The sequence below is a fragment of the Camponotus vicinus genome, unplaced genomic scaffold (assembly GCF_025532165.1).
Source record: "Camponotus vicinus isolate PSW18456_S1 unplaced genomic scaffold, iyCamVici1.0 SCAF_1, whole genome shotgun sequence".
In the NCBI taxonomy this organism is placed as follows: Eukaryota; Metazoa; Arthropoda; class Insecta; order Hymenoptera; family Formicidae; genus Camponotus; species Camponotus vicinus.
In genome coordinates this window covers 20,921,617-20,942,638 of record NW_028141945.1, presented here as the reverse complement: position 1 = coordinate 20,942,638, position 21,022 = coordinate 20,921,617, and the positions used below count along the sequence as shown (strand labels likewise).

At 29.1% G+C, this 21,022-nt stretch overlaps 3 protein-coding genes and 1 long non-coding RNA gene across 8 annotated transcripts; all 4 read left to right on the top strand.

Moving 5' to 3' along the window:
- The first annotated feature begins 267 nt into the window (after positions 1–267).
- Positions 268–4,325, top strand: LOC145959466 (guanine deaminase-like). Its single transcript, XM_083078319.1, has 10 exons — positions 268–377; positions 1,389–1,572; positions 1,875–2,006; positions 2,118–2,369; positions 2,608–2,826; positions 2,969–3,076; positions 3,146–3,250; positions 3,394–3,559; positions 3,690–3,836; positions 3,944–4,325. The coding sequence occupies exons 3-10, from the start codon at positions 1,908–1,910 to the stop codon at positions 4,141–4,143; spliced, it is 1,296 nt and encodes a 431-aa protein (XP_082934445.1). The 5' UTR covers positions 268–377; positions 1,389–1,572; positions 1,875–1,907; the 3' UTR covers positions 4,144–4,325.
- Positions 4,326–8,458: 4,133 nt separating this feature from the next.
- LOC145959464 (guanine deaminase-like) lies at positions 8,459–12,635 on the top strand. The gene is made up of 10 exons (XM_083078317.1): positions 8,459–8,715; positions 9,543–9,726; positions 10,025–10,156; positions 10,300–10,551; positions 10,800–11,018; positions 11,181–11,288; positions 11,358–11,462; positions 11,602–11,767; positions 11,914–12,078; positions 12,198–12,635. Exons 3-10 carry the CDS (start codon positions 10,058–10,060, stop codon positions 12,395–12,397), a joined length of 1,314 nt encoding a protein of 437 aa, XP_082934443.1. The 5' UTR covers positions 8,459–8,715; positions 9,543–9,726; positions 10,025–10,057; the 3' UTR covers positions 12,398–12,635.
- A 181-nt stretch (positions 12,636–12,816) lies between these two features.
- Positions 12,817–15,191, top strand: LOC145959468 (uncharacterized). 5 transcript variants are annotated; one of them, XR_014435046.1, is made up of 5 exons: positions 12,817–12,918; positions 13,631–13,769; positions 14,110–14,231; positions 14,341–14,587; positions 14,751–15,191. It is a non-coding gene; the product is annotated as an uncharacterized LOC145959468 (long non-coding RNA). The 5 variants fall into 5 exon arrangements; XR_014435047.1 differs by having other exon boundaries at positions 12,817–12,938; XR_014435044.1 differs by lacking the exon at positions 13,631–13,769.
- Positions 15,192–17,052: 1,861 nt separating this feature from the next.
- Positions 17,053–20,279, top strand: LOC145959465 (guanine deaminase-like). The gene is made up of 10 exons (XM_083078318.1): positions 17,053–17,226; positions 17,303–17,478; positions 17,778–17,909; positions 18,028–18,279; positions 18,553–18,771; positions 18,914–19,021; positions 19,093–19,197; positions 19,342–19,507; positions 19,632–19,790; positions 19,907–20,279. Exons 3-10 carry the CDS (start codon positions 17,811–17,813, stop codon positions 20,104–20,106), a joined length of 1,308 nt encoding a protein of 435 aa, XP_082934444.1. The 5' UTR covers positions 17,053–17,226; positions 17,303–17,478; positions 17,778–17,810; the 3' UTR covers positions 20,107–20,279.
- The last annotated feature ends 743 nt before the right edge of the window (positions 20,280–21,022 follow it).

Here is a 21,022-nt window from a genome sequence, read left to right as displayed (position 1 = left end):
TGCAGCTCGCATATTTGCGATTTTCGTATTTAGCGGCGAATATTCATCTTATATTTAGTATTGCTATATTTTTCTTTCGGGAAGATGCCCGAACGAATGTCTCGTGCATGGAAAAGGGGGAGGCGGAGGAAGAGACGTCTGTTGTCGAAATTTCGCTCACGAGCGGTTGAAAGGATCAAAACACGACATGAAAACAAATAATGGCACGCGAAGGACGCGTGATAACAGGATCCTGTGCCAATCAGAATTCGCCACGCGAAGAAAGGGATAGATCACCGACGTATTTCCTAAAGACGTTTCGCTCCTCACTATTCGACGAGCGCGTGTCCAGGAAGGATGAAGAGCCTCTTTCGTGGCTCGATAAAGGATTTTCTCAGGTTGGTGAAACGATCGTTTTTCTTATAAGGCCATCGATTTTGCATCGAGCTCTGGAGGATCGCGATTAATATCCTGATTCGCGTGTCTCTGTAATTGTTCTGTCATATTTCTTTTTATATTTATATTCACGTGAAAATCCGCGTTAGTATTATTGCTAATCTCGCGCATTTATATAGCGCTTAATATCATACAGGACCCGACGAATATTTCGCGAGTACTTGCGCTCAATTTTCGTATCGGGTGAACGATTATCGACATCGATATATCACGAGCTTTTAGTAAAATTCGAGCCGTAAATTTCGACCCAATAATATGTAATTACGCTTATACCGATCACGCATTACTGTTCTCATTATTTATACAGGGTGAGTCTGATAAAAAGTTTATCATATTTTCCTCCAAAGCAGTTGGAAATAGAAAATGGTATCTATTTTCAAAATTGAAAGAAATAGGGACAAATACTAAGGACATTCAAGATCAAAGCCTCTCAAGATCACTACATATACCGTTACTAGTTTTATTTTAATTTTGATAATAAGTACCTTACTCTATATCTAACTGTTTTCTGGAAAATTTAAATATTATAAGTTTCAATATTAAATTTAATAAACTTTTTATCAGATTTATCTCGTATATGTTCTCTCTTTTCTTTTTTCTAATAAAATGTGATACTGTTAATTTTTCAGAAATTGTCTTTTTATATTTTTGATGTTTTCGATTTCCTCACTTTCGTCTCGAATCATACCCTTTATCAGTACCGAGCCAATTATTATTTATTAAGTTCCGTCGCATTCACTTCTCAGTCTCTGAATAGTGTCTACATTATTTGCGTATTTTTGTGTGGTTCCTGACGTTCAATAATCTTGTAATTGTCGCGATTATCTTTCGAGTAGAGATCGCGAATCGCACCAAAGATGTATCGTGTGATTCCTGTACAGTTAAAAAAAATACATAATCACAATACGTTTATCGAATATTGGACATGATCTAATCCTATGTGATTTTTCCAGACTAAATTAACTGTCTTATATCGTTGCCGTTTTCTACATCACCAATAATCTGTGTCACAATAGTCACAGGCTGTGATAATACATGTATCATAAATATTTCATTAAATAATTTTATTATTAAAAGACTGAAGCACTTTATAGCTGAATAATTTGTAAAAAAAGACGAGTGATATTATATTTGAAGGTAATGAAAATTTTTATTTACACCAAAAATATATTATGTTTATACGTGTACATTCCTTTATTTAGAAGTAAAATTATTTGCACAATTATCTATTTTTATTATTATTATTATTATGATAGAATACATAATGATAAAGTACATGATGGTAATATAAGAAGAAATGCGTTATTTATAATTTTTTTTTTGAAAAATCAATTTTACTGTAGTCGTACTAGAAAGATTGTAGATACAAAGGGAAATATTTGAAGAAATTTTAAAGCTTTTACAGATGACAATGTACATGTTTTATTGTATTGTTCCAGTGGTTACTGTATACATTTAAAATATAATTCACAATGTCTCGACAATCTTTTACCGGTTCTATGATTCATGTAGATGAACATAATACAGTGGCTTTTAAGAATAAAGTTACGATACTTGTCGAGGATGGCAAGGTATTTAACAATATTTGATGTATTACTTTTACTATTTTTTTGTTTCATTAGTAACTTGTAGATAAAATAATAGCAATATTTTTATTAACATCTGCATTATACAATATTCAGATTATTGATGTTATGGAAAATCCAGATCAGCAGACGATAGATGATTTTCACGCAGACGAAGTTACTGATTTATTACCAGGCCAATTTCTAATACCTGGACTTATCGATTGCCATACACATGCAGCGCAGTTTCCGAATCTTGGATTGGGTTATGATAAAACTCTCTTAGATTGGCAGGAAGCCTATATTTATCCATTGGAGATGCTGTATATTGACCGAGAATTTTCAGACAAAGTGTTTGATAAAGTTGTGGTATGTAAAACAAATCTTGAAACATATTATCTAAGAACAATATTTATATAGTAATTTAAAATAATACTATATGAATAATATATAAATAATAATAGTGTATAAATAATATAAAATAATACTATTGTATATAAAATAATGTATAAATAATATGTAAAGTATACTATCATAAAATAATAATAATTATATTTTATCTAAAATATTCTTTATCCTTTCATTATTATTTTAATTGTTATTACAGAAACGAACTATACTCACTGGTACAACAACAGCATGTTATTCTGCGTCTCTGTATCGCGAGGCATCTACGGTTCTCGCGCAGAAGTGTGCAGATTTTGGTCAACGGGCTTTCATCGGAAAAATAAACATGAACGCAGCACGGGAGGATGGATATTACGAAACCACGGAAAAATCAATCGCGAATACTAAGGCCTTTATAAAATCTGTCGAAAAAATAGGAGTAAATGCAAATTCATATCTTATTTCCTGTACATTGTAATAAAATAATAGTTTTCTAATTATATAGATAGAAAATCTCATTAACATCACGTAATCATTAAGTAGTAAACAAAAAATGTCATATTACTCAAAACTTCTTGTAGAATCCTCTCGTGCAACCAATTATTACACCAAGATCTGCATTGACCTGCGACATGGACTTATTGCAAAAGCTGGGAAATCTTGCTAAAGATAAAAATTTACTTATACAGGTATTATATTATACTCGCGTAATATTCATCACGCTAGTGTCAATTTAACGTGTTTTTCATTTTCTGTAGAGTCATATTTCTCAAGACAAAGACGAGGTAAACGCCGTAAAAGCAAAATTCGGGAAAGCGACATATATAGAGGTTTACGAAGCCGCTGGTTTCCTTACCAAGAAGGTAAGATTTAATTTACCTTTATCAAACTATTAAGTATATTGTAAAAGAATCGACATTATCTATATTATTATCATACACAATAGAGATATACCGATTAAATATATGTATATAATATATATTTAATTATTTATTTCTTTTTACAGACAATATTATCACATGGGACCTATCTTGAAACTTCTGAAATTCCCAAGCTTGTAGATAATAAAATACCTATAGTTCACTGTCCAACTTCGAATTTTAATCTGAAAAGCGGTTTTTGCAAGGTGGACCTACTAAAAGATCAGGAAGTCAATGTCTGCATTGGAACAGGTATCGCGAGAATTTTATCTTGTAAAAATTTTATATTAATAATGACATATTTTAATATAAACTTCATTGTAATAATTGGATAACATAATGTTCATTATTACGTCAATAATAAATATATATCTTCTTTCAGATATTTCAGGTGGATCAAATTATAACATATTGAATGAAATGAGAATAGCTTTACAAGTATCAAATTCTCTATATCTAACGGACAGTGTTGAGATACCAGTTGATCACAAATCTGTGTTCTATATGGCAACATTAGGAGGTGCGAAAGGTAAAGTTCAAGTATTACAAACGATAATTATCGTGTAAAATATGTCTTTATATAATAATATATCCTATAATTTTCAATCTAATTGTGTGTATATTGACTATGTTTAGCGCTTCGGATTGATGACAAGGTCGGTAACTTTGTGACAGGCAAAGAATTCGATGCTCTCGTTATAGATTTGGTTACAGGAAACAGCTTCTTGGATGATTTTAGAGAACACACACTCGAGGAAAAACTCCAAAGGTTTATATATTGCGGCACTTTTAATAACGTAGTATCAGTTTATATAAAAGGTAGAAAAGTTAAGTAAGAAAGATTTTATGAGATGTTACGTTTGGACTGTTGTTAAATATCATTCTGTAATTAAAATAAGCTGTTGAATGAATTATAAAATGCTTCTGTTTTTATATATTATAAACAAATTTATAAATAATATTTTGTTATATTTTTAAGATATTGTTATATTTTTAAGATTAAAATTTTATGACTGCATTGATTCTTCGTTTTTCTTTTAATAATTTTATTAATAAGTATCTTAGTGATTACCTTAATTAATAATATAATATGTTAAATACCCCTTACGATTAAAATTGCATGTTTATTATTATGTTAGCGATCGAGTTTGTTCATTTATCTTCAAGACTTGTGTAATATTCTTTTATGTACATACTTACTATTAACAAAATAAAGATACGCGTCCTTTTTTGAAATATCGAACATGGCGTACATAAGAAGCGCCATGAAGAACGATAGAAATCTTTTTCCGTGATTTCACGTGCAGGAGAGGGATTGTGTGAAAGAAGTAATGTGATTAAAATATAGAGAAATTTTTCGTCTTTTCATGTATATTAGAATAACAAAATAATTTTTGCATATCTTTCGTCCAGTCGTACGAGATGTTTAAAAAATCGGCATTCTTATATACGAGAAATTTTGTCATTTCAAAGTATCTTGTCAAATTTCACGAGTGACATGTCGCGTATTCATACTTTATGATTAATCAAACATTAAGAAGTGACAATTTTATTATCGAATTTTATTTGATTATGATGTAATTTCGGTTTTCTTTATAAGTAAAATAAAATTTTATATTTTTTGATGGAAATCGTGTTATAATGAAATAAAACTGGAAGAGATATAATTATAGATATTTTACACACACACACACACACACACACACACACACACACACACACACATATATATATATACATACTTTTATTTTTGTTATAAACATATTCTTGATTTTTAATCATGGAGCATGAACAGCTGGTCCTTTATCATGTGGAATTTGACAAGATCTTTTGAAACAAGAATTTCTTATATAAATTATGGTGATAGAAATATATCTGGTATGATGATTATCAATGTTTTCAAAGAATTTGAATTTTTCAAGAAATTGTAATTTCAGGGGACATTTTCTTAATAATATATATTCTCAATCACCGAAGGGAGGCAGTCAAAGTACTTTCAGAGACCATAGTGATGATAGAGGCAGAGGATATGGATAAGGATATGGAAAAAAAGATAGCAAGGAATAAGTCCCTCTTACGAAGCTTGGAATGGACAGAGATAATAAAATCCAATTATTTGAGCGCACCTATCTATCTCCTTAGCCATCAAGAAATATGAAATCATTGACAAGTTTCTCGGTCCAAATCTGAAGAATTAAGTTCTGAAAATTATGCCTGTACAGAGAGAAGCAGACTCGAGTTCAATGTACACATTTAAAGATAAAACTAAAAGTATCTCTTTTTTTTTTAATTTCTTTAGCAATCACAGTTGATAAAAAGACACACGAAAATTCAGAGATATTGGCAAGAATATTAAAAACACAAATATTTTATAAGCTTTAATTAATATATATTAACCATAACATTAATTAAAATTTGTGAGATTAATTATCTTTGAAAGACACTTTTCCATTGTATATATTGTTCTTGAATGTATTCTTGGTTTCTATTTCTATATTATTTTTATATTACTATAATTTCCATTTTCAGTGTTCCAAATAAATGAATAGATTTTATCCTTGCGAGATCATCTAGATTCAAATTTTCAATCTGACTTTTAATTTTGCAAATATCGTTGTTGATTTTTCGAAAAATAAGCTATTATACAAAACTTATTAAATTCTGAGTACTATCGATAGAGTAATCTAAAAGTATCTCTTCTTATTTTAAAAGGGAAAATTATGGTTGATATTAATTATAAAAATTAATAAATATAAGACTCGAAATATAAAATTAAACAAAACAGTTATAATGGCAATACGAGTCGAGTGTCGATGTTATAACACATTTATTTATAATACAATCAAATAAATATTGATATTAAAGCATACAGAGAGAGGATAGCGAACGTTTCGACCCTATTTTTGGGTCATCTTCAGCGCGAAAGTATATAATAAAAGATAATATAATGAAAAAATATAATAACAAAGTGTTTTATATCGGAGTCTGTTACAAAGGGTGCTGTCTAAAGCGATAATAAATGTCTCGGTATCTCATTATCTTGACGATGCCTACGTAAAAACAAAGGACAAAAGTAAAATAAGTTAAATAAATAATGTAATTAATATGAACAAAGAAAGAAAAGGTACTAAATTAAACATGAAATTACGAGATTGAAATGTTAATTTATTAAAAATGATCTAAATATAAACTGAACATAAAGTCAAAGAAATAAAATAAATAAGTTATAAATAAGTTAAATAATTTATTTGATTGTATTATAAATAAATGTGTTATAACATCGACACTCGACTCGTATTGCCATTATAACTGTTTTGATTAATTATAGAATTATAGAAAATGGATATTCAAGGTCCAGGCCACATTTATCGCTCCTACTTGTCTTACAATTTTGATAATGAATATTTTTCTCTAACCATTATCGAGAAAAATGTTAACTTTATCAGATGTATTTGATGTTATATTTAAAGATAATATGAATTTTTATTCGCATCTAAAATATATTACACATATATATGTATATGTATGTTCCTTTATATAGAAGTAAAATTATTTGCACAATTATCTATTTTTTTATTATTGTGATAGAGTACATAATAATGAATGATAATATAAGAAGAAAATGCTTTATTTATACTTTTCTTATTGGAAAATTAGTTTTACGGTAGTTATATTAGAAAAATTATAGAGATAAAAAGAAACATTTTAAAAATATTTTAAAGCTTCCATATGTTTAAGCTAATAACAATATGTTTCATTATATTATTTCATTGGTGATTGTATATATTGGAAAAATACTCCACAATGTGTCTCGACAAGTTTTCACCGATTCTATGCATACAGATGAAAATGGAGAAGTGATTTTTAAAAAGAGCGTTACAATATTTGTCCAGAATGACAAGGTAATATATTCCATATATTTAATATATTCCATATATTTAATATATTCGATATATATTTAATGTATTCCATATATTACTTTTTTATTATTTTTATTAATATTTTAATTAGTTTTATTAATAATTCATCTAATACAGATAAAACAATAATAATATCTTTATTAATATCTGTATTGCTGTATAATATCCAAATTATTGATGTTATAGAAAGTCCAAGGATAAATCAACAGAAGATAGATGATTTTCATGCAGACTGAGTTAATAATTTACAACTAGGACAATTTATAATACTTGAATTTACTGATTGTCATACACATGCAGTGTAGTTTCCAAATGTTGAATTGAGTTACGATAAGAATTTCTTATATTGCTGGGAACTTATACTTATCCATTGGAGGGATAGTATATTGATCGACAATTTGCAGAAAAAGTGTTTTAAAAATTTTGGTATGTAAAACAAATGACGCATAATATTATCTAAGATCAATACTTACATAATAATTTAAAATAATAATACTATAAATAATATATAAAGTTATAAATATTATAAAATAATAATTAATAAAATAAAATAAAATAATAATTATGTTTGACCTAAAATATTCTTATCTCTACATTATTATTTTAATTGTTATTGCAGAAACGAACTATACAAACTAGTACTATAACAGTATGTTTTGCATCTCTGTACCAAAGCATTTCTCGTGAACGTGGTTTCATAGTTTGATCAACGGAGTTTCATCGAAAAAGTAAGCGTGAACGCACCAATGCGACAATGCACGAAATTGCGAAAAAAATCAATTAAGACTATGGCCTTTATAGAAACTGAAAATATAATCACAAAGAAGTGATACAACTTGAAAACGCAAAAATTTAAACTTTCGAAAATTGGAAAATTATCACGAGAATATTGTCGACAAAAAAAGAGGTAGCATAAATTAAAAAAACTTTACTATTTCTATCGATCAGTAATTATTGATTGTTTATAAATGTCGACTATCGACAATTGAAAAAAGAAAAATTACTTATTTTGACACAAATTTTATAGTTTGAAAAAAAATTTAATTTTAAAAATTTAAAAAGAATATAATCAGCGAAGTTGAAGAGCAGAAAATTCGGTGATTATTTTATTGTGTTCAATATCCAATATACTGTGACATGCGTTTTTTTAGCCATTTGTTACAAAAACGAAAGATCTGATGATGGTAGGACTTTTCGAGATCTGCCATGTCATGGAAAAGGGAAGGCGAAGCGAGAGGCATTTGTTGTCGAAATTTCGCTGACGAGCGGCTGAAAGTTCGAGGGACCGAAACACGACATGAAAACAAATAGTGGCACGCGAAGGACGCGTGATAACAGGACTCTTTGCCAATCAGGATTCGCCACGCGAAGAAAGGAATAGATCACCAACGTGTCTCCTAAAGACGTTTCTCCTCACTATTCGGCGAACGCGTGTCCGGAAAGGATGAGAAGCCTCTTTCGTGCCTAGTAAAGGATTTTCTGAAATTGGTGAGACGATCATTTTTCTTAGCGATTAATATCCTGAGTATTCGCATGTCTCTAATTGTTCTGTCATATTTTTTTTTTATTTATATTCGCGTGTTAGTATTATTGCTAATCTCGTACATTTACACAGTTCTTAATCGTACATGACTCGACGAATATTTCGCAAGTTCTCGCGCTCGATTTTCATATATATCGAACGATTATATATCGACATCGTTGCATTACGATCTTTTATTGCGACATCCTTTTTCTTCTGCTGCGAATGTCGCACAGGCTTGTGATTTATCGAATGCTGACATAAAAGTTATTAAGCTCACTAACAATGGAATGATTCAATAGTACCCCTTCTTATTTAAAAAGGAACATATCCCTATTTTTCTTACAACTTTAATAATAGGTATCTTTCTCTATGTTTAACCGGTTTTTGAAAAAAATAAACTTTTTATCAGACTCATCTTATATATGTTCTCCCTATTCTTTTTTTTAAATAATATACGATATTGTTAATTTGTCAGATATTGCTTTTTTTATATTTTTGATGGTCTCTCTCTCTCTCTCTCTCTCTCTCTCATCATTCCCGACCAAATCATCTCCTCTGCCAATATCGGGTTAATTATTATCCTAATTTCCGTCGCATTCGCTTCACCGTCTCTAGTTAATCTCTACATTATTTGTGTACTTTTGTGTGGTGCGGTTCAATAATCTTGTAATTGTCGCCATTATCTTTCGGATGGAGACCCCTGTACAGTTGAAAAAAATACATAATCACAATACGTTTATCGGATGTTGGACATGATTTAATAATATAATATAATATGTGCTTTTTCCAGACCAAATCAGCTGTTTTGCAACGCGTTGCTGTTTTCTATATCGCCAAATCTATGCCGCAATAGTCACAGGCTGTGATAATACATATATCATAAATATCTCATTAAATAATTTTATTATTAAAAGACTCAAGCTCTTTATAGCTGAATAGTTTGTGAAAAAAGCCGAGTGATATTATATTTCAAGGTAATGAGAATTTTTATTTACACCAAAAATATATTACGTATATACGTGTACATTCCTTTATTTAGAAGAAAAATTATTTGCACAATTATCTGTTTTTTTATTATTATTATGATAGAGTACATAATGATAAGTACACGATGATAATATAAGAAAAAATGCGTTATTTGTAATTTTCTTACTGAAGAATCAATTTTACCATAGTCGTACTAGAAAGATTATAGATATAAATAGAAACATTTTTAAAAAATTTGAAAGCTTTCGCAAATGACAATGTACATGTTTTATTGTATTGTTTCAGTGGTGATTGTATATATTTAAAAAATACTGCACAATGGTTCGACAAGTTTTTACTGGTTCTATGATTCATGCACATGACAATGGAGAAGTAATTTTTCAGCAATGGGTTACAATATTTGTCGAGGATGGCAAGGTATTTAACATATTTTATATATTACTTTTACTATTTTTTTTGTTTTATTAGTAACTCATCTAATATAGATAAAATATAGATAATATATATAAAACATATAGATAACAATACCTTTATTAACATCTGTATTATATAATATTCAGATTGTTGAAGTTATGGAAAATCGAGATCAACAGATGATAGATGATTTTCAACCTCACGAAAGTAATAATTTACTACCAGGACAATTTATGATACCTGGATTTATCGATTGCCATACATACGCAGTACAATTTCCGAATATTGGATTGGGTTATGATAAAACTCTCTTAGAGTGGCTGGATACCTATGCTTATCCATTGGAGAAGATGTTTTCTAATAATTTGCTTGTAGAAAGAGTGTTTGAGAAAGTTGTGGTATGTAAAATAAATCTTGAAGCATAATATTCTATAAACATTCTATAAACGTAACCTAAGAACAATACTTACATAATAATATGAAATAATATTATAAATAATAATAGTGTATAAATAATAAAAAATAATACTATAATATGTAAAATAATGCTATAAATAATAAATAAAGAGTACATTATAAAATAATAATTGTTTTTGACCAGAATATTATTGTTATCTTTTCATTATTATTTTAATTGTTATTGTAGAATCGAACTTTGGCAGTTGGTATAACAACAGCATGTTATTCTGCAGCTTTGTATACCGTGGCAGCTACGCGTCTCGCGGAGATGTGTTCAGAGCTTGGTCAACGAGCTTTCGTCGGAAAAATATGCATGAACGCGGTACGGGACGATGGATATTACGAAACCACGCAAAATTCAATCCAGAATACTAGGACCTTTGTAGACGCTGTCCAAGAATTAGGAGTAAATGCAAATTTATATCTTATTTCCTGTACATTGTGATAAGATAATAGTTTTCTAATTATATACATTTAGATAGAAAATCTCAAAAATCTCAAAAAATTTTACATTGAAACATAATCATTTAAACCAAAAATATTTTACATTTCTCAAAACTTCTTGTAGAATCCTCTTGTGCAACCAATTATTACACCAAGAAATGCATTGAGTTGTGACATGGAATTATTGCGAGGGCTGGCAGATCTTGCTACTGAAAAAAAATTACGTATACAGGTATCATATTATACTCGCGTAATATTCATCACGCTAGTGGCAATTTAACGTGTTTTTCATTTTCTGTAGAGTAACATATCTCAAGACCCAGACGAAATAGCAGAGGTGACTAAAAAATTTGCATTACCGACATATACAGATGTTTACAATCGCGCTGGTATTCTTAGCAACACGGTAAAATTTAATTTTCCTTTATCAATCTATTGAATACATTGTAAAAGAATCGACATTACATATATTATTCTCATACATAATAGAGATAATACTGATGAAATATATGTATATAATACATATTTGATCTTTTTTTTTACAGACAATATTAGCACACGGCAACGTTCTATCCGATAATGAACTTAAAACGCTTACAAGTCGAGGAACAGCTATAATTCACTGTCCAACTTCGAATTTAAATCTGAAAAGCGGTCTTTGCGATGTGCGGAACTTAAAGAGGAAAAATATCGTCGTCGGCCTTGGAACAGGTAACGAAAGAATTTTATCTTGCAAAAATTTTATAACGAAAATTTAATAACGATATATTTTGATATAAAATTATACAAAATTCAATGTAATAACTAGTCGACATAATGTTCATTATTACGTTGATAATAAATGTATGTTCTCTCAGATATTTCAGGTGGATCAAATTACAGCATATTGAATGAAATGAGGTCGGTTTTACATGTATCAAATGCTCTATCTTTTGCTGCAACAACATCTGATGTATCAAATGATTATGTGCCACTTGATTACAAAGAAGCCTTCTTTATGGCAACATTAGGAGGTGCTAAAGGTAAAATTCGAATGTTATTACATATATATTAGAAACGATAATTATCAAAGTATGTCTTTTTATATAATAATATGTATTATAATTTTTAATCTAACTGTGTGTACATTGACTGTATTTAGCACTTTCGATTTCGGACAAAGTTGGTAATTTCGAGGTAGGCAAAGAATTTGATGCTCTCTTCATAGATTTGGATGCAGAAAAGAGCTTCGTAGATAATTTCAGAGAATACACACTCCAGGAAAGACTCCAAAGGTTTATATATTCCGGCACTTTTCATAATATAATATCAATTTATATAAAAGGTAGAAAAATTAAGTAAATTAAAAAGGATTTTACTTTATAAGATGTTACGTTTTTACACTGTTACATTTTTTAAATATCATTTCATAATGGAAATAATATTTAAAAATTAATATAAAATTTTATAAAGTAAAATGGTAATAAACTGTTGTATGAATTATAATAAAATGTTTCTATTTTTGTATGTTATAAATAAATTTATAAATAATATTCTGTTATTATATTGTTAGAACATTAAAATTTTATGAGCGCATTAATTCTTCGTTTTTCTTTTAATAATTTTATTAATAAGTATCCTAATAATCACCTTAATTAATATAATTAATATATTGAATCTCTTACGATTGAAATTGTAATTGCTTATTGTTACGTTATAGTGAGTTCAATTATTCTTAAGGTCCATATAATATTCCTTTAAAAATATACGCGCTTGTTTTTAAATATCGGACATGATGTTGTATGTACATACATAAGAATCGCCATCAAGAAGCACGATAACCTTCTTACATGATTTTACATGCAAAAGAGAAGCCGAAAGAAGTAACGTGATTAATATACATGTGATAAATTTTTCGTCTTTTCACGTATATTAGAATAACAAAATAATCTTTGCATATTTTTCGCCCAGCCATACGAGATGTTTAAAAACCGACATTCTTATATGCGAGAATTTCTGTCATTTCAAACTTCTTGTCAAATTTCACGTTGACATGTCGCGTATTCACACATGCTATATTATTAAAAAAATATTAAGAATAATATAATAAATATCAAGAAGCGTCAATTATATTCTTGAGTTTTATTTGATTATAATGTAATTTTGGCTTTCTTTATATAGACTATACTACTAACAAAATGAAATTTTATATTCCATGATAGAAACTGAGTTATAATCAAATAGAAATGGAAAACATAATTTTAGATATATATATATATATATATATACATTTATATATATTCTTAATTTTTAATCACAAAGCATGAACACGTGACTCTTCAACATATGAAGTTTGACAAGATCTTCTGATACAAGACAGAATTTCTTATGTGAAATCACGATGGTCATATATATATCTGGCGTAGCGATTATCAATAATTTTCAAAGAATCAAAGAGTATAAAATCATTGACAAGTTCCTTGGTTTAGATTTAAAGGATGAATATCTCTGAAAATCATATCTGTACAGATGCAGACTCGAGCCTGTCAATGCATACATTTCAAGATACAACTAAAAGTTTCTTTTTTTTTTTAGGTATCTTTAGAATCAAAGTTTTAAAAAGACATAGAATATGAAAATTTAGAGATGTTGACAAGAATATAAAAAAATGTTACATAGTGTCTGTAGGAATACCACTTGAAGAGTTTTATATGCTATATTGAATATTTTAATGGTATGATCACCTAATTTCTCAAGTTCCCGGGCTTTGTGTCAACACTTTAATCACATTTTCACAAGTTGAATGTTAAATGCAAAATGTATCTAATTGTTTTCTATTGAATGCACAGTGTAAGCGTATATTTTTGCCAAGATGCCAGAGAAAATGAATTATAGATTACAGAAAAGAAGCTATTAATAAAATTTAATGTGTGCTTATTATTTTATTCATAAAGTCTAAATAATTTTGATGTATTATTGTACTATTAATTTATTATGTAAGAAAGTGCATTTCTTAAAATATGTTTCTCGTCGACAAAAACGAAAATCTCGTATGTTTCATTATATTGTTTCAGTGGTGATATATTAAAAAAATACTGCACAATGTCTCGGCAAGTTTTTACCGGTTCTCATTCATGCAGATAAAATGGAGAAGTGATCTTTAAGAAAAATGTTGCAATACTTCGAGGATGACAAGGTATTTAACATATTTCATTTATTACTTTTACTATTTTTTGTTTCATTAGTAACTCGTAGATTAAATAATAGCAATATTTTTATTAACATCTGTATTATACAATATTCAGATTATTAATGTTACAGAAAATCCAGATCAACAGAAGATAGATAATTTTCACAGAGATGAAGTTAATAATTCATCATCCAGACAATTTATAATATCTGGACTTATCGATTGCCAAACACATGTGGAGCTTCCAAATTGGATTGGTTACGATAAGACTCTCTTAAATTGGGTGGAAAACCTACTAATTTATCCATTGGAGAGTAGTACTGGTCGACAATTTGCAGAATAAATGTTTAAAATTGTAGCATGTAAGACAAATCTTGAACCATAATGTTGTCTAAGAACAATACTTTTATAGTAATTTAAAATAATACTATAAATAATATATAAAGTAATATAAAATAATATAGTTATGTTTGACCTAAAAAATATATTCTTATCTTTTCATTATTATTTGAATTGTTATTGCAGAAACGAATTATATACACTGGTATAACAACAGCGCATTATTTTGCATCTCTGTACACCGAGGCATCTACGATTCTTGCGAAGATAGTTTCATAGTTTTGATCAATAAGCTTTCATTGGAAAAGTAAGCATGAACGCTCTACAGGACAATAGATATTACGAAAGCGGAAAAATTAATTGAGATACCATGACCGAGACTACCTTTATAGAAGCTGGAAATATAATCACAAAAAAGTGATACGACTTGAAAACGCGAAAATTTAAACTCTCGAAATTTTGGAAAATTACCATGAGAATATCACTGGCAAAGATGTAACAAAAATTTAAAAAATTTTACTATTTCTATATTTTTGACCGTCAGTAATTATTGACTGTCTATAATTATCGACTGTTAACAATTGAAAAAAGAAAACTTACCGATTTTAGTACTAATTTTGTAGTTTGAAAAAAGATTTAATTTTAAAAATTCAAAAAAAATAAGAAGATATAATCAGCAAAATTGAAAAGCAAAATTAAAATTTGGTGATTATTTTATGGTGTCCAATATCCGATATGCGTTTTTTTGGCCATTCGTTACAAGAACGAAAGGCACAATCATGGTGGAATTTTTCGAGGTCTACGTCCTCGCGGAGGACCCTTTGCGGATAAAAAAAGGCTCTACGTTTGCGTCTCGTGTATTTGCGATTTTCATATTTAGCGGCAAATATTGATCTTATGCTTATGGTATTAGTATATGAGTCTGTTCTTTTTAGCTGCACTGCTGCACTAGTGCAATAAGTTAGAAAGAGACAAACATACTTTCTTTCACTCTAACTAATTGCACTAGTGCAGTAGTGCAGCTAAAAAGAACAGGCCCTATTTTTCCTTCGGGAAGATGTCCGAACGAATATCTCATGCCATGGAAAAGGTGGAGGCGAAGGGAGAGGCGTCTGTTGACAAAATTTCAATCACGACCGACTCAAAGTCTGAAGGATCAAAACACGAGCGTGCAAATAAGTAGCGGCATGCGAGGAACACGTGATAACAGAGCCCTGTGCTAATCAGGATTCTCCGTGCGAAGAAAAGGATAGATCACAGACGTTATCTCCTGCTCCCTTGGGCGCTTTTTCTTGGGAGCTTCGCTATTCGACGAACGCGAGTTCAGGAAGGACTTACAACCTTCTTCGGTATCTCGATAAGACATTTTCCTAAATTAGTGAGACGATCATTTTTCCTGTAAGATCATCGATTTTGCATCGAGCTCGGGAGGATCGCGATTAATGGTCTGCGTATTTGTGTGTTCTGTAATTGTTCTGTCATACTTCTTTTCATATCTGTATTTGTGTTAGTATTATTGCTAATCTCACGCATTTATGTAACTTAATTGTACACGAATATTTCGCGAGTTCTTGTACCCGATTTTCGTACATATCGGGTAGACGATTATCGACATCGCTGTATGACAAGCTTTTAGTAAAATTCGAGCCGTAAATTTTGATCCAATAATATGTAAAGCCGGATCTACATTGGTCGTATCGTAAGGTTGTAAGGCCGTAGTCGTAAGAAATTGACCAATCACAGTTGATTATTCTCCTGAACTTCAACTGGGATTGATCAATTTTTTACGACTACGACCTTACAACCTTACGATACGACCAATGTAGACCCGGCTTAACCGGCTTTAAGCCGGTTATACAATAGCTGTCGTAAGTCGGGTGTCGTAAGAGTTGACCAATCGTATTCGATTATTCTTCTTTAAAATCAACTGTGATTGGTTAACTCTTACGACACCCGACTTACGACAGCTATTGTATAACCGGCTTAACCGGCTTAATTGCATTTACATCGATCACGCATTACTGCTCTCATTATTTATACCGAGTGAGATAAAAAATTCATCATATTTTTCTCATTATGATAATATGAAAAATAAGGACATTCAAATCACTCAAGATCATTATCGTTTGTACCCTTAAGCCGGTTATACAATAGCTGTCGTAAGTCGGGTGTCGTAAGAGTTGACCAATCGTATTCGATTATTCTTCTCTAAAATCAACTGTGATTGGTCAACTCTTACGACACCCGACTTACGACAGCTATTGTATAACCGGCTTTATATTTCTTACAACTTTGATAATATCTTTCTCTATCTCTAACGGTTTTGAGAGAAAAATAAACTTTTTATCAGACCCATCTTATATATGCTCTCTCTATTGTTTTTTTTTTTAATAATATACGGTACTGTTAATTTTTCAGAAATGTCTTTTTATATTTTTGATGTTCTCGATTTCCTCACTTTCGTCTCCCTCTACAGTACAGAGCTAATTATTATTCTAATTTCCGTCACATTCGCTTCTCCCTCTCCATCTCAAGTTAGTTTCTACATTATTTGCGTATTTTTGTGTAGTACGGTTCCTGGTGTTCAATAATCTTGTAATTGTCGCGGTTATCTTTCGGATGGAAATCGCGAATCGTGCCGAAGATGTGTCGTGTGATCCCTGTACAATTGAAAAAAATACATAATCACAATACGTTTATCAGATGTTGCATGATCTAATCCTATATGCTTTTTTCAGACCAAATCAGCTGTTTTGAAACGTTGCTATTTTCTACATTGCCAATAATCTTTGCTGCAACAGTCACATGATAATATACATATAAATATCTCATTAAATAATTTTGTTATTAAAAGACTGAAGCATTTTATAGCTGAATAGTTTGTGAAAGAAGCTGAGTGATATTGTATTTAAAGGTAATGAGAACTTCTACTTACATTAAAAATATATTACGTATATACATGTACGTTCCTTTATGTAGAAGTAAAATTATTTGCACAATTATCTATTTTTTTATTACTATTATGATAGAATACATAATGATATAAAAACATGTTGATAATATAAAAAGAAATGGATTATTTATAATTTTCTTATTGAAAAATCAATTTTACTGTAGTCATACTAGAAAGATTATAGATACAAAGGGAAACATTTGAAGAAATTTTAAAGCTTTTGCAGATGGCAATGTACATGTTTTATTGCATTGTTTCAGTGGTGATTGTATATATTTAAAAAATATCGCACAATGTCTCGACAAATTTTTACTGGTTCCATGATTCATGCAGATGAAAATGAAGAAGTGATTTTTAAGAAGAATATTACGATACTTGTCGAGGATGGCAAGGTATTTAACATATTCCATATATTAGTTTTACTATTTTTTATTTTATTAGTGTTACTCTAATATAAATAAAATATAAATAATTATATCTTTATTAACATCTATATTATATAATATCCAGATTATTGATGTTATGGAAAATCCAGATCAGCAAAAGATAGATGATTTTCACGCAGACGAAGTTAATAATTTAAAACCAGGACAATTTATAGTACCTGGATTTATCGATTGCCATACTCATGCAGTGCAGTTTCCGAATCTTGGATTGGGTTTAGATAAAACTCTCTTAGATTGGCTGGAAGCCTATACTATTCCATTGGAGAGGCAGTATACTGATCAAGAATTTGCAGAAAAAGTGTTTGAAATAGTTGTGGTATGTAAAACAAATCTTAAATATATGATATTATCTAAGAGGAATACTTATATAGTAATTTAAAATAATACTATGAATAATATAAATAATAATAGTGTATAAATGATACTATGAATATTATAAATAATAATAGTGTATAAATAATATAAAATAATACTATTGTATATAAAATAATGTATAAATAATATGTAAAGTATATTATTTATAAAATAATAATTATATTTTACTTAAAATATCCTCATCTTTTCATTATTATTTTAATTGTTATTGCAGGAAGAAACTATATTCAATGGTACAACAACAGCCTGTTATTTTGCGTCTCTATATACCGAGGCATCTACGATTCTCGCGCAGAAGTGTTCAGATCTTGGTCAACGGGCTTTCATCGGAAAAATAAACATGAATGCGCCACGGGATGATGGATATTACGAAAGCACGGAAAAATCAATCGAGACTACTAAGGCCTTTATAGAAGCTGTCGAAAAAATAGGGGTAAATGAAAATTTATATCTTATTTTCTATGCATTGTGATAAGATAATAGTTTTCTAATTGTATACATTTAGATAGAAAATCTCATTAATATCACGCAATCATGTAAACAAAAAATGTCATATTACTCAAAACTTCTTGTAGAATCCTCTTGTGCAACCAATTATTACACCAAGATTTGCATTGAGCTGCGATATGGAATTAATGAAAAAGCTGGGAAATATTGCTAAAGAAAAAGATTTACATATACAGGTATCGTATTATACTCGCGTAATATTCATCATATGCTAGTGTCAGTTCTACATGTTTTTCATTTTCTGTAGAGTCACGTTTCTGAAAATAAAGACGAGGTAAAAGCCGTGAAAGAGAAATTCGGGAAAGCTACATACACAGATGTTTACGATACCGCTGATCTTCTTACCAACAAGGTGAGATTTAATTTCTCTTTATCAATCTTATTATAATTTAGTAGATTGTGAAAGAATCAATATTATACGCATTATACTCATACATAATAGAGATATTCCGATTAAATGTATGTTTATAATATATATTTAATATTTTTTTTACAGACAATATTAGCACACGGTATCTACCTAGAGGATAGTGAACTTGACACACTTGCAAAACGAGGAACAGCTATAATTCACTGTCCATGTTCCAATATAAATCTGAAAAGCGGTCTTTGCGATGTGCGGAAAATAAAGGATAAAAATATCGTCGTCGGCCTTGGAACAGGTACCAAAAGTATTTTATCTTGCAAAAATTTTATATTAAATTTTAATAATAATATATTTTGATGTAAAAATCAACATAACTGATCGTTCATTATTACGTTAATAATAAATGTGTCTTCTCTTAGATGTTTCAGGTGGGTCAAATTACAGCTTCTTAGGTGAAATTAGATCGGCTTTACATGTATCAATTTCTCTATATTTAACGGGAGATGATGTACCACGTGATTATGTACCTCTTGATTACAAAGATGTCTTCATTATGGCAACATTAGGAGGTGCTAAAGGTAAGGATCGAGTTTTATATATTAGAAACGATAATTATCGTGTAAAATATATATTTTTATATTATAATATGTATTATAATTTTTAATCTAATTAAGTATATATTGATTATGTTTAGCACTTTCGATTGAGGACAAAGTCGGTAACCTGCTGCCAGGCAAAGAATTTGATGCTCTCATCATAGATTTGAACGCAGAACACAGTTTCTTGAATAATTTCAAAGAATATACACTCGAGGAAAAGCTCCAAAGATTTATATATTCGGGGAATGATCGTAATATAGTATCTGTTTATGTAAAAGGTAGAAAAGTTAAGTAAGTTAAGAAAGATTTTATTTTATAAGATATTACTATTGCATTGTTGCAATCGTTAAATAAGCTGTTGAATGAATTATAAAGTGTTTCTATTTTTGTATATTATATACAAATTTATAAAATAATATTTTGTAGTTATATTTTTAAGAGATTATTAAAATTTTATGAATGCATTAATTCTTTTTTTTTAAATAATTTTATTAATAAGTATTTTAATGATAAGTATTTACCTTCATTAATAATATAATATATTTAATACTCTTAATTAACATTGCATGCTTATTATTATGTTAGCGATCGAGTTGTTCATTTATTTCTTTAAGATCCAATATAATATCCAATGTAATATTCTTTTAAATACTATACTTACTGTTAACAAAATAGAGAAAAGATACGCGCTTTTTTTGAAATATCGAACATAACGTTGCATAAGAAGTGCCATCGTCACGAAGCACGATCAGAATCTTCTTCCGTGATTTCAAGAGAGAGGTTGAAAAAAGTGACATAAATATATATTTGAGAAATTTTTCGTCCTTTCATATATATTAGAATAACGAAATAATCTGTACATATTTTTCGACCAGCCGTATGAGATGTTTAAAAAACCGACATTCTTATGTACGAGAAATTCTGTCATTTCAAAGTGTCTTGTCAAATTTCACGTGTTGACGTATCGCGTTCATGCTTTATTATTAATAAATATTAAAACGTGTCAATTGTATTCTTTTGAGTTTTATTTGATTATAATGTAATTTTTGTTTTCTTTATACTAATAGTAAAATAAGGTTTTATATTCCTTGATAGAAATCGTATTATAATCAAATAAAACTGGATATAATTATAATATAATTAATATGATTATATAATGTTTTCAAAGAATCCGAACTTTTTAGGATTAATATTATTTGTGATTTCGAGAA

Coding starts and splice junctions, on each gene's coding strand:
- LOC145959466 (XM_083078319.1), top strand. CDS start 1,908: ATGTCTCGACAATCTTTTACCGGTTCTATGATTCATGTAGATGAACAT. Junction 2,370..2,607: donor AAGTGTTTGATAAAGTTGTG/GTATGTAAAACA, acceptor TTGTTATTACAG/AAACGAACTATACTCACTGG. Junction 3,077..3,145: donor ATAAAAATTTACTTATACAG/GTATTATATTAT, acceptor CATTTTCTGTAG/AGTCATATTTCTCAAGACAA.
- LOC145959464 (XM_083078317.1), top strand. CDS start 10,058: ATGGTTCGACAAGTTTTTACTGGTTCTATGATTCATGCACATGACAAT. Junction 10,552..10,799: donor GAGTGTTTGAGAAAGTTGTG/GTATGTAAAATA, acceptor TTGTTATTGTAG/AATCGAACTTTGGCAGTTGG. Junction 11,768..11,913: donor CGTCGTCGGCCTTGGAACAG/GTAACGAAAGAA, acceptor ATGTTCTCTCAG/ATATTTCAGGTGGATCAAAT.
- LOC145959465 (XM_083078318.1), top strand. CDS start 17,811: ATGTCTCGACAAATTTTTACTGGTTCCATGATTCATGCAGATGAAAAT. Junction 19,022..19,092: donor AAAAAGATTTACATATACAG/GTATCGTATTAT, acceptor CATTTTCTGTAG/AGTCACGTTTCTGAAAATAA. Junction 19,198..19,341: donor CTGATCTTCTTACCAACAAG/GTGAGATTTAAT, acceptor TTTTTTTTACAG/ACAATATTAGCACACGGTAT.